Source organism: Rhamphochromis sp. 'chilingali', assembly GCF_963969265.1.
Source record: "Rhamphochromis sp. 'chilingali' genome assembly, chromosome: 20".
Classification (NCBI taxonomy): domain Eukaryota; kingdom Metazoa; phylum Chordata; class Actinopteri; order Cichliformes; family Cichlidae; genus Rhamphochromis; species Rhamphochromis sp. 'chilingali'.
In genome coordinates this window covers 20,758,778-20,774,436 of record NC_137947.1, presented here as the reverse complement: position 1 = coordinate 20,774,436, position 15,659 = coordinate 20,758,778, and the positions used below count along the sequence as shown (strand labels likewise).

The 15,659-nt window shown below is 39.9% G+C and overlaps 1 protein-coding gene across 18 annotated transcripts in view; it reads right to left on the bottom strand.

Moving 5' to 3' along the window:
* Positions 1-15,659, bottom strand: part of LOC308388339 (ankyrin-3-like) — a gene marked incomplete at its 3' end in the record, with an annotated part of 123,411 nt that overhangs the window by 38,636 nt on the left and 69,116 nt on the right. For 9 of the 18 annotated variants that reach the window (XM_080868979.1, XM_080868990.1, XM_080868991.1 and 6 more), the window contains exons 7-23: positions 13,655-13,753; positions 12,278-12,376; positions 12,000-12,098; positions 11,222-11,419; positions 10,589-10,687; positions 10,318-10,416; positions 10,137-10,235; positions 9,842-10,039; positions 8,546-8,644; positions 6,838-6,936; positions 4,980-5,177; positions 4,632-4,730; positions 3,887-3,985; positions 3,671-3,769; positions 3,464-3,559; positions 1,802-1,874; positions 1,608-1,664 (exon numbers count right to left, since the gene is read on the bottom strand). In XM_080868979.1, the coding sequence (XP_080725105.1) occupies positions 1,608-1,664; positions 1,802-1,874; positions 3,464-3,559; positions 3,671-3,769; positions 3,887-3,985; positions 4,632-4,730; positions 4,980-5,177; positions 6,838-6,936; positions 8,546-8,644; positions 9,842-10,039; positions 10,137-10,235; positions 10,318-10,416; positions 10,589-10,687; positions 11,222-11,419; positions 12,000-12,098; positions 12,278-12,376; positions 13,655-13,753 (1,909 nt within the window). The remainder of the gene's footprint in view (positions 1-1,607; positions 1,665-1,801; positions 1,875-3,463; positions 3,560-3,670; positions 3,770-3,886; positions 3,986-4,631; positions 4,731-4,979; positions 5,178-6,837; positions 6,937-8,545; positions 8,645-9,841; positions 10,040-10,136; positions 10,236-10,317; positions 10,417-10,588; positions 10,688-11,221; positions 11,420-11,999; positions 12,099-12,277; positions 12,377-13,654; positions 13,754-15,659) is intronic. The other 9 variants (XM_080868984.1, XM_080868986.1, XM_080868980.1 and 6 more) reach the window with 2 other exon arrangements.

Genomic DNA, 15,659 nt, shown 5'->3' with positions numbered 1-15,659 from the left:
CAGTGCGTCTCTGGCTCAGCAGCATCCACAACAAACTCCAGTTGAAGAGTGTCAACAGGGGCCGCGGTGGAAGTGTTTACCGCTCTGTGGAGAGCACAGTCAGCTGACAGGTCGTTTGAGCAAATGCCTGGGAACGTCAGCATTTGAAACTTTCACTGAGGTTTTATTCTTCCTCTGTGATGGAAATCCTAGAGGGAGTTTGGCTGTGTGTCAAAGTGGGAGTGGGGCTACAATAATGACGAAATAACCACATCATTTTGCAATTTTTAATCTTTTGAGCAACATTTCTCTGTCTAGCTCTTCTGTCTCTGTGTTGCACACAGTGACTACAACTTGCACAAGAGTAAGAGAATGCAAGCAAAGCAGCAACGGTTAACTGCAGTAATGAAACTATTGCAGGCCAATGCCATAGGAATTATAGAAATCTATACTATGACGCTAACAGAGAAAATCAAAGATTTAAGTTATTCTCTATAGATTAGTGGCTGTAGTCATGTATAGAAGTCATAAGGCAGGTCACAATAACACACAAGAAAACACACACACACACAACAGCAACCACGGGGAGCTGTTAGAGTCACTCCAGCCTGCAGCTTAATAGGATTGGCTTCCCTCATGTAGGATTAAAACAAGTTGAAGAAAGTCTCCATTTACTCCTGCTACTTCTTTAACACAAACCCACATAGAGCAAAATAACAGCATCCTATAGAAAATGAAGGAGTGCAGACCTGAATACAACTGCTGTCTGAAGCCAGTCTGATGGTGCTATTGGGCAAAGTGATTATCAAGGCCACAGAAGTACAACGCTGATGAAATACATGCATGGTATAAACCGTTTATGTGGGGGACATTAAGTCATGGGCACTATATTTCCTATGTGAGGATCTTCAGAACAAACTCATCTCCTAAAACCTGATATGTGTGTATACTTGTTGATTCTAGCTGTATCGCCTCACACAGAAACTCCACACCCCTTGACCAACATCCCCCGAGCAACAGCCTGTGAACGAGCTCATCAATTTTGCAAGAATCTTGGCTGTGTAGTTCCAAAACAAAGGACAGAGGACTGAGTGGACGGTCCTCTGTACCATAAACTTGGCAGAACATTGGCCTGCAGTCCTGAAGCAGCTACTCTGCTGCAAACTATGAAACTTGAATTTTACATACATTGAAAAATGATTTGACACGATGTATGCCGGCCTCTTCATATTCCAACTCTGCATTTTGATGTGTGTCACATTGATTTTGCTTTCATTTTTTCACAGCTACACAATTTTGTGTCAAATAAAATGGCTACAGCTGGACTTTATTGTTTGTCTGCATGATTAAAGACTAAGGAAAGATAATAAATACAATAAAACAGTATATATGCACAACCCATGGAGCCTTAACAACATAATAACTAAAGAATAACCACAGCATTTAGTTTGAGTGGACAGTGTGTATTCTGGTCAGTGAGTAAGTTCCTTTGAAAACGTTCCCATTACCATGAACAGCAAAGCAGAACAGCAGTACAGCAAAGGCAACACTGTTAGTTCTAGGCAAGGCAGCTCCGTTGTATTAAAGGAAAAGAAGCAAAAAATAGAAGAGAGGATTCAAACCGATACCTTCGTCAACATCTGACAAAGACTCCTCACTGAGAGTTTCTGGCACATTGGCCTGGACTGTGTTTTGGATACACATACAGTGAAACATGCACGTTAATGAGAATGACATCACATAGCACACAGTATATGGGAATTATGCACTTTCATTGATTTTAGGCCTCAGTGATAAAATTTAAAAACATTTTTTTACATACCTTCATCATCTGACATATCGAGGAATTCATTCATGGTCTCAGGGACATTGATTTTATGCTTTTCGGATGCACTCTGGAAATTCAAAAAAAATACATATATTATATATTCCTCACCTGTTTTTTTAAGCAGTTACAAATGGATTTTCTTAAATTATGATATGTCACATAATCACTTGAAATCACTGCCTTTCACATTGCTACATATTAAAAGAAAGTACTGATAGTGACATTGTTGTTGATATTTTGAAAGTCAGTTTATGCGTGACAGCAAAGGGAACATAAGAAAAGATGATCTTGATTATTACCCACTCTTTAAATATTTTATCAGCTGAAGCTCTGATAAATGTAGTCAGCTGGTGTCAACTTCAGGATATAAGTTGCAAATAAAGTGAAAGCTTCACATATATTTCCTTATTTGGGCCTTAGACTGGGCTCCAGGCCCTGTCATAGCAAGAAGTAGCCATACTGTATTTCTGAAGGCCATCTTGACCCAGATAAGCGATCAGCAAATGTTCCAAAGGCTGCAGATGTAGGCTTAAGAGCAACATAAAACAACAGCAGAGGTCTGTGTACGGTGAATAATAGATCAGGCACACTGAGGTGTGAGGAGATGACCTTGATCTTTTATTCACACTCCTGTGGTTTGAAGCATTTATGACGAATACACTTTCCTGCTGATTGTGCTGGATCCTCAATGACCCCTTTTCCTGGCTCTTCACTCACTGTCCCCCTCACACGCTTGTCACTTCTTCATCACTGCCTGTCTTTCTGTACCTCACTCATCTGATCATTAGGGTCAGCTGTTAGTATTGCTGTTAGTAACGTTGGCTATACGAGGGGAATCCTTAAGCTCCAATCTGAGCCGTCCCTTTCTCTTAAGCAGGACAACTTCACACATGTGACACAGCGTGACAGACTGACTTGCAAGCTCATTTGCAGTATTCACACCTTAACTCCACTTACAGTGTGCTGCTGGCTGTCCACGGCCACGGTTTATTTTTGGCAATGAGCTAGCTGCTCGGTAAGAAAACACTAGTAGTTTCACAGACAAATAAAAAACCTTATTTCTAATGTTCGCTTTTAAGCAAAAAACAACCTTCCTAATCCAACAAACAACCAAAGTGATACTATTTCTAATGCACTGTACAACTTTTAGTTCCGATATTCTTGTTTTTCCTGATGTCAGAGCCCAAAAAGCATTGGAATCAACTCTGAAATCTTACATATCAGAAAATCCTTTAATGCACCAACAATTAAAACCAGAAACTGCATGAAAATGTAAAGTATCACAGAGTGACAAAGCTGATTTCCACATAGTTAATACCCTAATAAAAATAAATGGCTGCTAAGAAAATAAAACATAGAAGTTTACCCTTCAGTGTCTGGAAAATGAGATTTGCTCATGTTAATTTGCTAAAATGTGATAGCTGTCAGTTTATTATTTAAACTAATGAAGCTGAATCATCAATAAAAATCACACAGTCTCACACACCCAAAAAAAGAAAACATATATTAAAACCTTTCAATAAGAAGCACAGAATCTTTGCCCAGCTGTCAAGTTACACAAAATATCCATCAGTTGATGTATGAAGTAATTATATGTCTTAAGATTGTATGTCTTAAAGCATGTGAGATGGCATTGACAAGAAGTCAGTGTCTTACCATAGTGGCCAAGTTTTCATCAGTCACAGGCCTCAGAGTGTCAACAACAGAGATGTAACCAAGACGGCGGGCAATGGATAGGGCAGTGTTCCCATTCTTACCAGTGACAAAAACACACAGAGTAAGTTACACACAGAAAGGAAAAAAGCATTCAGTATTTCCTCAAACTTAAGCTCTGCTGTCTAGCCCGTGTGTTTGCGTACTAACCACAGTGAGTTCGTTGGCCGAGGCCCCGTTCTGAAGCAGCAGGTTGATGATGTGGGTGTGGCCCTGCTGAGCAGCTTGGTGTAGAGGAGTGTACCCGTTCTAAGCACAGCCAGACAAACACAATCAGTTTGTCCAGGAAAGATGCAAATACACTGCAGGATTGCAGGAAGGTCTTCAGCGATACAAGACTGTATGTGTGTGATTCTGTGTGTCTACCTTGGTTTTGCCATTGACTCTGGCATGGTTGTGCAGCAGGAAGTTTGCCATCTTTGCATTTCCATAGTGGCAAGCTACATGCAGCGGAGTGTAACCCATCTGGAATGACATATGATGGCAGAAGAGGCACAGACAATTCAATTAAAACAGGACGGAAAATTACTCACAAGTGCCTACTGCAGACTATAATTTGTTACATCACAGCTTACTAGAGAGCTGGCCTGAATTTTGGAAAGTTTATATTTTAAGTGTAAAATTTACCAGGCAAATATATAAATCCTCTCACATAATGGGATTTCTCTAAATCCTAAATTAAAACTGCATCGTATTTCATCTGCTCTATGAATTATGTATTTGTGTATCATGGAGATCAGTGGGTGAATAACCTCTTTGCTGTAAACAACTGTCCTGTCAGCACAAACACACCACAAATAACCTTGTGTTAGCCCAACCTTTAGCTACTGCAGCTCTTAGTGAACGTGATTATGTGCATGAATGTGTTTGCTGCATCCATAACAACATGATCACCTTCTACTCAGGTAACAATCCTTTATTTATGCAGCAACTGAGATGTCGGCAGACAAGTGAGTGTATGAGCGTGTTAAGCTAAAGAGGAAAATCAGGATAAGCACATAAAGCAAATTAACTGATGGAAGTTAAAAAAGTATAAATATGCAGCAAACCTGCCTACTCAAGTATTTACAGTTTTCCCATGTGTGCAAGAAGTCATCTGAGAAAGCTGTACCTTTGTTTGTGGGTTGACATCAGCCCCATGATTGAGAAGGACTTCAGCAACATTGACCTTGTCCTCCTGAGCTGCTAAGTGGAGTGGTGTTAGTCCGCTCTGTATATGAAAAAAGGAGAAAAACATGCAAATCCACAATTACATTTATTAGGGTGGGTGTGCAGAAGAAGAATGAAAAGTAGGGTGTTTTTCAGAAAACTTGTTTGAGAAGTCTAATGTGTTATGGCAAAAATCATGACAAGTGTTTGTCTACTGGGTAAGAAGGATTGTGGGCCATATACATGTGTAAGCTTAATTACATTTGTAGTAGTTCCTGTATAAATACTAGAGCTATGTGACAGATTCTACCTTGTTGCACACGTTGACATTAGCGTTCTTGGTCAGCAGCAGTGACACCAGATCCACGTTGCCCTCCTGTGCTGCAAGGTGAATTGGGCTGATGCCTTGCCGCGTCACTGCATTGGTGTCTGCACCGTACTCCAGCAGTGTGGTCCCAATTTCCATTTGGTTCTTCTTGGCAGCGATATGAAGGGGCATGTAGCCGTTCTAAGGTCCGCAAGAGAGGCGTAGAGGTTAGGAGGCTGGACCGAGCTCTTCTATGGTTGTAAAACTTAAACTATGGGCAGGGCTGAAGGGTGTGTCTAAAAGTAATTTTCATTTTATCTACAAAACTAAAGATCTATTACATGATAGATGCAGCTGAAAATCAGGATACAGCTTTGATTAAAAATGTTGTAACTTTGCATCAGGACGTATAATCCAGTTTGTCATGAAAACAAACTTACAGCACAAGGGTCTTTCAACTTATTGACAGTCATGAGGCTAGTGTGGCCAGCCTAACGTATCACAGGTAAAACTGATGGGAAAACCTCAGACAGAAGGTTGACCTCAGCTGTTACACACATTCACAACAGTGAAAGTGCTAGAGACAAAGTGTACAAACAGGAGTGCAACTTAAACGTGAACAGTCACCACCCTGGCTTCCTCTTTTTTGCTACTGTGGAGGAGAGGACCTGAGAGAAAACATTACAAAGTAGCAGGAGGGCTACATTCAAACCTCTGGGTAGCCTTGAGGTCTGCAAGGGAGAAGGTAATTCTAGCTCAAATGAGAGTGAGTAAAAGGATAAGGTGAGTCTGGAAGAGGGAAGAGCCTCTATTTACAGAGCCTAACTTGGCTTCCTTCTTTGATTTAATTTACTACACTGTGTAAAGCAAGACTTATACTTCAAGTCAAAATCCATTTTTTTCTATCTCCATCACTAAGTAGAAAAACATCACACACGGAGCACAGATTATGGTACTGCAGGGAACTATTGCAGCAATAACTGCAATAGTAACCCTACTCGTGTATCTGTGTTAGCGCCTCTATACAACTCCTCTTGTACACACTGATTGATTTGTTTCCAAAAGCACTTAAATTAGATCAAGCACACTAACTTTAGAACCCAGCCAAATGAAAAACAATTTGAGAAAAAAAAAAGAGAGAAAGGAAGAAGGCAGGACAGAATGAGTGTGGGAAGGCGACAAGAAAGGCAAAGGAATAAATTTAGACAGACGCAGATTAAGGGAGAGAAAGAGAGCTAGGATGGACCAAAGTGGCTTTGCAAGCTTTGGTCTCCCTTTGTGGCATGTCACTTGACAGTCCAGGCAAAACAGGCATTTCCTGCCACATTTTTGGTTGGTTCTGGCTTTTTGCTCACACTCGTTCTGCGGTTTCGACAGACTCTTAAAGCCTGGCAGGAGACAAACCATGACTTGACCACTTATGTTTGTCTGTCTAACTTAACAGCTTTTTTTTTTAGGTTTTATTGGGAATACATCATTTTCTCAACTCTTGAACAGACAAAAAAAAAGGAAATTTTAGTGGTTTGGCACTATTACTGACTCTGGAGTAATTACATTTCTTCTTTTTAGGAGAAACACAGTATATTGCTTGCAATATGTAGCAAACCAGCAACTCAAATCTGCTGACAGCATGACCTCATTTCAGGCTGGTCAGGTGGTTTGTAAGACTTGACTGAGCACAAAATAAAACTCACACTTTCACTGATAAATGACGAAACGGATGGAGGAAATGGGCGAGCATTAGATCCACATTCACACGGATGAATATTACACATAAATCATTATTAATGGGATGTTACGTAAGTGATAAGCCAGGTGAGTTCCTCTTAACACGTGTATTGATATGTGTCTGTGTGGATACCTTGGCGGCAGCGTGTGGGGAAGCTCCCTGATCCAGCAGCAGCAGTGCCACTCTCTGATTATCGTAGTGAGCAGCTACATGCAGAGGAGTTAGCCCACTCTAAAACACCCACACACACACACACGTACAAATGCAGAGACACATCCACACACACACAGGAACACATACACACAGGCATGCAACACAACACGGGATTAGAAGATCACCGACCACACCCAAGCACAGACACGCTGACAAGTAAAATGAAAGAGCCAAATTAAAACTGTGTTAAGAAATTTTTAGAGATGGGCATCGAACCGATGAAAGATACAAAGTATAGGAGACGGTTAGAGCTCTAACTTCATGCGCTAAAGGTAGATGGCATTATTAGGAAACTGAGTGAGAGAATTTTCCTGCTGGCCTGCTGATAGATTTCAATGTATCTTCAAAATGTTGACTTTGCAGCACTTATCTACAACGGCTACAGTATTTTGATTTGGAATTCAATAGCCATGTCAAAACATGCTAAAGTCATCTCAAGTGTGCAAAAGCACCAAAACTGAAGATACACACTTTTCACTGGCCAGCAAAGATGTGACTAAAGCATTATTTTTATAGCAGCAGAAGAAGGATTAGTATTAGTTTACCAACAGCAGAAGCAGCAAGGTCTAGTTATTATTTTAAAATGTGATCAGAAAACTGAATCTAATAATTTTTTTTAACCAAAAGCATGTGCTTATCTGCCACTAGTTGTTCAAATTATATATTTTGAGACAAGATTTCTCAGTGTATCCATCGACACAAGTGGGAGATTAAAGGGTCTGCATCACTCATGTTAAACCCCAAAACCGTGCTCGCAATTACTCTTTCATAGGACGTGTCCCACAGAAGGTGAATGCCCAACCAGGCCTCCACACAGTGTGGCTCACTAACAACAACCTTCCATAAAGAGAGTTTCAAGGTCATGTCATTGTCTTAATACTTTCTATAAGAGTTAGATGATGGAGGCATTATGTAAATAATGGTCTGTATATATGGAGTACCTTATAATCTTAGGCTCTAAAAGTGTTTTACAATGTTTTCTCATCAAAACGCACACGCAGAGTGATCAAACAGGGCGGCATATGATGTGACATACTCATTATTTCTACCAAAAGATATAAAAAAAACCCCATATAATATCTTAAAGTCTTTATTTTCATCTTGATATAAAATGTATTATAATAATAACGACCTGATTTTCTTCTTTGTGTATCTGACACTGAGGCAGATTTTAGCATGACACCACCAGACACTGTGGAAGTTTCATTATCATATCTGACAGTCTTTATGTTAAACGCTTTCAGATGGTGGCAAAGATGCACATACGACTAGTGCCAGCAGGTCTCAGCTATTTAAGTCTCTCTCAGTGGAATAAAAGAAATCTGCCTACAAGGTTTTTGCAACAGGACAAGCATCTGTTTGATGTGTCGCACTGTGATCAGACCTCAGCTTGCTTCCACCACACTACTACCTCCCAGCATCTGGGCCAGCTGCAGCTCAGAAAACACAACACAGCCCTGCTGACTATCTTAGAGATGAGGACATGAAATTAGGAATTTCAGGTTTATACTGCACTTTTGCTGTCTGTCATTTCCTTGCTGAACCTGCCTGCTCGTCTTAAACAGGTCATCTTTTTCTGTTTCTTAAATTTATACTCAGAAACTCTCCGCCTTTTCAGACATCTCACCTTTCCAGCAGCATCAGGTGCAGCTCCCTTCTGTAGGAGCAAACTGGCTACCTCCATCTTGCCATACTTTGCTGCCACATGGAGGGGACTGAATCCTTTCTGTTGGGCCAAAAAAGGGAGAGCAGGGAGTAGTGAGGGTATTTAAACAGGAAGTGAATATTTGCATTATTTTAGGTCCCACTTGGCTGGTGTGGGATCGAGCTTTTCCTTAAGCAACATAGTTTCTCACTGTCTTTCAGTGCTCAAGTCACAAATGAAAACAAAACAGCAGCAGCAAAGATTTTGTGTTATTCAGACTGAACAAAACAGAAAGTTTGATCTTAAGAGTAACATCTCTTTCCTTCATAAGACACAGGACACCGAACATTGCAGTCCAAATAGGTTAAAAAGTTCAACATTGTGAAAACATTTTCAATAAAGTTATATTTTAGCCATATTTAAATTAGGATGGATTCACTTTATTAACAAGACTCAAATGCAAAATAACTTACAAATGAGTATTGTCTGTGCATGAGTAATTTTCTCTCCATAGGGGTTCATTACACTGAGAAAGTAAGGCAAAGGTCTTTACTATCTCTTGAGGCAAATGCATGTCTATTACACGTTTTGCTGTGATGCTGGGTTTGATTTGCCAGTGTGATCACTTGGCTTCCTTCCTGTGTGTCTGCAAAGATATTTAAAGACATTAGATCATATTTTCCAGAGGAATGTGGGACTCCACAGATTCCCATTTTCTCTGAAACACTTGACCTCATTTGTGGGATAGCTAGTAATCGTGCCAGTTTTTAAATTTCTATTCATTTAATCTGCTTTATAAACACCTAAAAGGGGTCAATTAATCTGCTCGATGGCACAAATTTTCTGTTTTCACACAGATATGATATCATTTGCTTGAAAAGCCGACTAAGGTAAAGTCCCAAAAGATGCTATATGTGTGTGTGTGAGGAAGTAAGAGCCCACCATGGGGTTTACCCTTCATTAATCTGCTCTGCTAACAGAAGTCACCTTCAAAGACAGTCCACAGAAACATATCACACTCACATCTTCCACACCCATTTTATACTTTGAGCAATGCACTTTTATGCAATTAGTCAGATCTGTGTGTCAGTTTAGTCAGTTTAGTATGCTTAGACTATGAATTCTTTTGCTGGGAGAAGGACGTATTTAGGCATTTATTTCATATGACAAGAACCTTGGAGGCCACTCGAAACAAAACCATGCCTACTAGTGGAGATACTGGAAAATGGGAACATTATCTACATTGCAATATAATGCTTAATCTTCCACAAGACATACCTTTGTTGCAGATGAGAGTGAGGCACCATTGTCCAGGAGCATGGCAGCAACATCATGGTGTCCTTCGCGGGCAGCCAGGTGAAGGGGGGTGTAGCCTGAGGTGGTGGCAGCATTGGCAGACGCACCGCAATGCAGCAGCTGCTGGACAATGTCGACCTTCCCCAGCCGACTGGATATGTGCAGCGCTGTCTGGTCATCCTGCAAAGAGAGGGGAAGTGACTTTTTGGCCCAGTTCTGTATCCCTTTTTGTTTTCTCCTTGACACAGTGATTGATAATGACGCTCTGTGTTCTAACCTTGGACTTGGTCTCCACCTTGGCTCCGTTCTTTAGCAGGTATCGGACTACGTCTGCCTGGCCTGCCCTGGCTGCCATGTGGAGAGCTGTCTCTCCTCGCTGGAAGATACAAAGGTTGTTGGCAAAAGGGAGATTTTCTAATCTGTATCGACATGTAGTACATTAAAATTAGTCTACTTACCACATTGGTGGTGTTGGGCGAAGCTCCGTGGTGCGTCAGCGCATGGACAATGTTTTCATGGCCCATAAAGGCTGCCACATGAATGGGCGTCAAGCCGGACTGCAGATAATAGATACGATGATCAACATGAAACATTAAAACACTAAAGACCAAATCAGCAACCAAGTTTTATCCTGAACATCAAAACCAAACAACAATAAGATCAATTCCAAGTAATTATTATGTATTAAATGGTACAGAAGAGTAAAGGTGTTCCAGTATGCTCTATTACCTCTGTGACAGCCTGGATAGACGCTCCATGTTTAAGCAACAGCTCCATCACCTTGACTCTGTTCTTCTTGCAGGCGATATGAAGCGGAGTGAAACCATTCTGCATGAAGAGAAAGTGTAAAGCTAAGGCTGGTATTCCAGTACGATCACTGAGAAACTCCCCACAGCCTCTAAACATGTGCAAATGAGTGAATGCTGAGATGTGCCAGGATGCAAATGTGTGGTAAAGAAAAGGTAAATATGAGGAATAAACCTGTTTTCAGTCCTGTTTTAAACATTCGTATCAGCACATATCTATTTATTTCACACAAAAATAGTCCATATCATTAAAAAAACAACAACAACAACAACAACAACAAAATATCCAACACAGACAAAACTATCAGAAAATAGACAGACACAGTAAAACTTTATATTATAGTGCTAAGACTTCTGCACTGTAAAGCTACCCAAACCAAACCATTTATTTTTTCTATGAGTATAATATTAATCATAAAAGCAAAACTTTTGGTGACTAACACCTACCAACATCAACATTTCAGTATTTCTTGAACGTGATTTTTTTGTCACGATCACGTGACTTTTCTGTTTTGCACCCCCATTCTTAACACCCCTTGTACGGCTTTATCCCTACCAGAGCCTTGGCATTTGGGTTGGCCTTCTTGTCCACAATGAGCTTGGCCACCTTATAGTGACCGCAGTGGGCAGCAACGTGCAGCGCCGTAAGGTAGTCATTGGTGACGTCATCCACGGGCACGTCGTGCTGGAGCAGGAGCTGGACACAGTTCAGGTGGTCCCCCTGAGTGGCCATGTGGAGAGGCGATAGGCCGTTCTATAGAGGGCCGAGACAGGGAAAGAAAGAGAGAAAAGGGGAGAGAAAGAGAGAGCCAGACAAAGAAAGAGAGCGACAAACACACACGCAGACGGACACATAGACAGATGGACAGACAGACACAGTAAGTTAGGACGCGGCCATGCGCTGCACAGAAAGACTGCGAAGGAAGTTGCTGAGAAGGTTACAGAAGCATTGTTATAACGAGGCCATTACAACAATGTCTATTTTGTTACACTGGTCGTCCTGCGCGGTCAAACTGTAGGGCTGCGAAGGCAGCGGAGACAGGCTGTTCTGGAGAGGTCGCACAGATGTTATGGAGACAATGCGACAACACTACAGCAACAACAACAGACCTGCTATGTGAGTGGATGACAATTATTTAAATAGCTCCGAGTGGTTAGGAGAGCTGATTTTGAAAACAAAGGTATTCCAGTGTTATTAACATCGTGTATAGTGATCTATTCTGGTCTGTTTTATATTTAACTTAATGAAAAAGATGTCATGTGTTTGTGAACTTTCTTTCCTTCCCTATTCTGAGCTTAGCAGCATCTCCTGAATTGATCATCCAAGTAACTACCTTGGTCTTGGACAGTATAGGAGCTCCTCTGTCCAGAAGAATTTCTACCACCTGCTCGTGTCCGCTCCGTGCCCCACAATGAAGAGGTGTCAGACCGTCCTTAAAAGAACAAAATAACAAAATGAAACACTTTTTTAAATTTGCATTTTACTGTAAAATAATTTTAATAAACTTCCGTTTGTGCAAAATCAAATACTGCTACAGACAAAAACTTCTGTAAGTCTAAAAAACATATATTTCAGCCTCAAGTGCCTTTCTAATTGTGAAAAAAGTCTTACCTTGGTCTTTGCATCAATTTTGGCCCCTCTGTCCAGCAGCAACTTTACCATATTGCTGTTGCCCCTTTTTGCGGCCACATGAAGCGGTGTGATGTCATTCTAAGTGAAAAAGTGGAAAACTCTTAGACGCTTCTGCTCTCACATTATGCATTTAAACATATCTACAATTAGACAGAATTAATTCATTAGAAACTCGTCATGAAATTGACTAGTCTGCAACAGACTGTAATGCTTTGTTGCTCTCAAGCAAACAGCTGTAAGCCAGCTCCATTGTTTAACCATCCACCACTGCTGGTGGATAATTTTCTGGACCTTACCTGTAATCAGTATAAAAGCAGCACAAACATAAACACTGCTTCACACACTAGCTGATTCAATTATAGGCCACTGATCACTCTGATTAGTAAACATCTAATATGGAAACCCATTTTCTAAGACAACATCACTGAGATTACTCTGTATATGTCACATAAAATCTCTTCCAGGTCTTTATATTTAATCATATCTCAAAAAAATATGAATTCAGTCTGAGAATAACATAACAGATACATATATAACAAATGTCCCATTGTTCTAAAAAATCTCCCATTTCATGAGGGTCTTTATTAATCCAGGAATCTCTTTCTCTTTACCACTGAATACCTATATATTTATGGGAATGAACACAAATACATTAGGCTTCATCGTACCAACATTACTTCCAATACTTGCACTATTCTGTATGTGTACTATTGTATTTATTTATATTCATTCTCATTATTTTCTATTCATTCATTCTCTTCTATTCAAGTCCAGTACTGTTGTATTTATTCTTAGTTTATCTTATTTCTGTATAGTTGTATAAATGCATATTTGAATTTATTTCATTTTGATTTTTACATTTTGACCTTTGATCCAAGAGGATGATATTTCGTCCCACTGTATACTTGAGTGTATATTGTTGGGTTGACAATAAAACTCTACTTGACTTGACATTAAAGTTTGTGTGTGGGTGGTTTGGGTTTCACTGTTGTTTTTTTCCCTTGAGTAAACAAAATATGCATTCGCCTATCAATGAAAAGTCCACAAACAGAATTCATGTAAAAAAAAAAAAAACCCCACATTTGACACCAATATTTTCAGTCCATCCTATTTTGCTGAAGGGTTTACATGCAAAATATAAGTTTATTCTTTGCTTTTGCTTTCAAGGAGCATAAATGTGACAGATATTTGGGAAATCAAAGTGATTTTCCTCTGCCATAAAAGCTAAGCTATACCTTTGTTTTACCGTTTCATAGTTTTTTTTTAATCCATTAAATATACCCGTATACCATATTCATATTTATTGTGTGTAATGGTTACACCTTTCCCAACCAGCAGAGGGCAGTAGAAACTCACCCGAGCCATGAAGTCCACAGCAGCCCCGCGGTTCAGCAAAAGCGTGGCCACATTAATGTTGCCATAATGTGCTGCGATGTGGAGGGGGGTGAAACCACTCTGAGGATTGAAGAAATGCAACAACACACGTGCAGACAGACAAATAGACACACCATGTTAAAAAAACAGTGGAGCAACATTCACACAAGATCAAACATCTGGCTTTACAAAGTCCCACTACATCAAACAAGGACACACTGGTTGCACACTGCTACACTGACACCTGACTTTTCTAACAGTTGCAGAAAAAGTCTATTTTTTCTAAAACTGTTAGAATCAAACATGGGCCCAACTAAAATATAACAATTTTACATTTAACTGACAAAAAACTAATTACAAAGATATGAGTGTAATATACAACTTGATTTGAAAGCTCAAGAGCTAACTGGTGTAAATCTGTTTAATTCTATTTACAGCATTCTGATATTTTTAGCTGCAAATAATCACCCTGCAAATGAACTTAATCTCCATTTGTTAACATCTTCAATGAGAGATGTATCCTGATATAACTCCTGGATTAGCTGTCGGAGCAACTAAAAGACACTGGAAAATATCTGTGACCTTATGTCTTACATTAAACAATCCAACTGCTGGAATTTTAATTTCAAAGAGCCAAAAGTCAATCAGTAATTCAGACACGTGTCCCCACCGATATCCTGAACTGAGAAATCGTACCACAAAGTTCACCAAAATTAAAATGATTTATATCTGCCTTGAAAAAACACACTATTCATATAAAACAGATTACAGTGTCTTTCTTCTATCTGAGTACACATTTGTTTAACGCAATGCATAAGTCTGAAATCAAAGCCATTTTTGGATGAATCATATCAGAGCCTGCCAAAACCACAGACAATGCCAACCAAAACAGGCACGCACAGAAGGTGGCCACCTGGCTTTGGTTTAAAAAAGGGGCCAATGTTACCACAGACGCAGTGTCACACTAGCTTGTTACTTTGGTCCCATGCAAAATGCTTTAGGTGTGAGTGTTGAATATTGGATGTACTAGAGCTCAATAAAGGATACACCAGTAAACAAATTAGAGAGCCTGACTAATGCTAGAATGCAGGGGTTCTTTAGAGTGTAAAGGGAATTAGACTGCCATGCAAGTTATGGACAAACTGCTGGTTTCAAATGAATGATAACCATTTTTCATGCGTACACTGGTTATCATGCTAATCAGTTTCATGGAGGGACTTAGTCAGGACACATTAAGACAACATATTTTAAACAGTGACAAGGGATTTCCAAAAATAAGACACTTCAGCTTTGGACACCATGAAACCATTAGAATCAAGGAAAACCTTGATACCCAAGCCTTTAGCCTCAGATTTATTAAATCAGTATTTGTGAAGCATGCGCTTTAGCTCTGATTTTCTCAATGACCAGATATATCCACTAGATTGATGAAGCAATGAAAAGGAAGAAGGCAGTACTGAGCTAAAATGGAAAAGGGGGAGTGACAGAGGGCTGCAGAAACACTACTGCATCAAGTCAGGGGCACTGAAGTGATTGTCGTTGTTGTTTTCAGAGTTTTTATGAATAGGATGAACACTACATAATGTACAGAGTAGAGGTGTACCTCTGTTGTTCTATTCACCATCATCTACAGAGTCAGCCAAGAGAGGAGAGAACGGGCAATTAGTGAGAAAAAAAAACAAATTAAAAAGGGCCTTCACTCACATGAAGTGGAGGAGCAGAAGAGGGAGAGGCAGCTCAGTGAAAAATAATCTACGGCAGAAAAGTTTCGGTGTGCAGACTGCGCTCTTACTTGAAGTTTGATTTTAAGAATGAGAAGGATATTCTCAAACTCAAATCTTTTCAGAGATAAAACTGGCCAAAAAACAAACATGAATGTACTTCTGCTTCTTTTCCGAAAGAAAGAGCATCAACAACAAATTCAAACAATAAAGAGAAAAGGCAGCAGGAAAAAAAAGACAATCAAGAAAACCAAAGAAATCAGTGT